At 40.1% G+C, this 1655-nt stretch overlaps 1 protein-coding gene across 1 annotated transcript in view; it reads right to left on the bottom strand.

The window, feature by feature from the left end:
• Positions 1-1655, bottom strand: part of LOC116704014 (cytochrome P450 3A40) — a 5630-nt gene that overhangs the window by 809 nt on the left and 3166 nt on the right. The window contains exons 9-11 of the mRNA XM_032539193.1: positions 1375-1450; positions 1119-1279; positions 101-327 (exon numbers count right to left, since the gene is read on the bottom strand). Coding sequence (XP_032395084.1) covers positions 101-327; positions 1119-1279; positions 1375-1450 — 464 coding nt within the window. The remainder of the gene's footprint in view (positions 1-100; positions 328-1118; positions 1280-1374; positions 1451-1655) is intronic.

Here is a 1655-nt window from a genome sequence, read left to right as displayed (position 1 = left end):
CACACACACACACACACACACAATATTGTATCAATAACAGAAATTCAGGTTCTTTCTGTGGCTGTTTTGGTAAACCTAAACGTATAACTCTTCTCCATACCTCTCAGGTTTGAAATTCTCCGGCTCAGACCACAGGTCAGGGTCCCGGTGCAGGGGCCATGTGGGTACAATAACAACCATACCTTTTGGAATCACAAGGCCATTTATCTCCACAGTCGCCTTGGCTACACGCTCAATGCGTGGGGCAATGGGGTACAATCGGAGAGACTCGTTGATGACGCAGTCTAGATATTCCATCTGCATCAGAGCCTGGTATTCAACAGGACCCTAACCAAACACATAGACACACATATACAGTACATGACAAGGCCACCACTTGTTATATCAGGCAAAGTTAGGAGCTACAACAAGCGCTGAAGAGATTCACTGATGGTTGACAGAGGTACTGAGGTTTTTCTAGGTTTAGATCAAAAGACTGATCCCACTCTCATGGCATTGAACTTCTCATTTAACACTCTGCAAGAAACTTTTAAAGAATATGTTTTCAAAATTGTCAAACTGTATTTTTAACAATGTGAAAGGAGCCAGTCCCAATAACACACCCAGAGAGTTATCACCTAACTCTAAGCTCTACAGGGCTTTATTTAGCCTCATTTAATTCAAAGTTTACAAACAATGTAATGGAATTATGCTTCTCCAGAGTTAAAGGTATGGTAAGGTAAACGTCTCTGCCAAACTACGCATAGAGTCACTCAAACCTATCCAGTTCACTTATGTGCAGCACAAGGAAGTGTAATTTCTAACTTCTAGCTTTAAACTAGTAGATTACCCAGATACTTTTCTCAAGAGTTTGTGGAAATCAAACCACGGCTAAAAGAAAAGTGTACATCTGACTTCAATTCATCAGTTGGGCAGAAACACAACCCCTGATGACTGTTTATGTTGCTCTGTGCATGCTGGATGTAGAAATAAGCATGTTAGCAGTAACAACTTCAAGAGGGGGACAATATATTAGAGTTCCTTTGCACTCAAGTGGCCAATAAAACAATGAAAGCAACTTAAAATGAATTATTTTGAGACCTTCCTGCTACTTAAACATTATCCTCTCCCCAACGCACCTTATCAGGGAAGGTGGAGTCGACCTCCTCCTGCAGCAGTTTCATGGCATGAGGGTTTGTGGCCAGATTGTGAGCCAGGAAAGAGAGAGAGCTGCTGCTTGTTTCATAGCCAGCAAAAAGAAAAATCATTGCTTGAGAAAGGATCTCATGATCGGTTAAACCTGGGGAGATAGACAGAAGATGTGATTTAGAATAGCTTGAGTTGTGGTTTTATGTGTGTCTAAATAATGTATGTGGCTGTGTATGCGTGTGTCACCTTTATCCTGTTCCACTTTACTGAGGTCGTTGTTTTTCTGGGAGTCAATCATCAGCTGAAGGAAATCCACTCGACTCTAGTAGACATATGAGAATAACTTTGATTATATTCCCTAATCTGCTGATACAAATATATGTATATACGCACATGCAGACAGTAATACCAATACATACTAGACAATAAAAAGCTCTGTACCGAGAGGATCTTTAAATGAGGATTTGGTGTTTGCATATAATGTGTGTGTGTGTGTGTGTATATTTATATATATATATATATATATA

This window comes from Etheostoma spectabile, chromosome 2 (genome assembly GCF_008692095.1).
Source record: "Etheostoma spectabile isolate EspeVRDwgs_2016 chromosome 2, UIUC_Espe_1.0, whole genome shotgun sequence".
Lineage (NCBI taxonomy): Eukaryota > Metazoa > Chordata > Actinopteri > Perciformes > Percidae > Etheostoma > Etheostoma spectabile.
The sequence above is the reverse complement of the archived record's forward strand: the minus strand, read 5'-3'. Positions and strand labels throughout refer to the sequence as shown.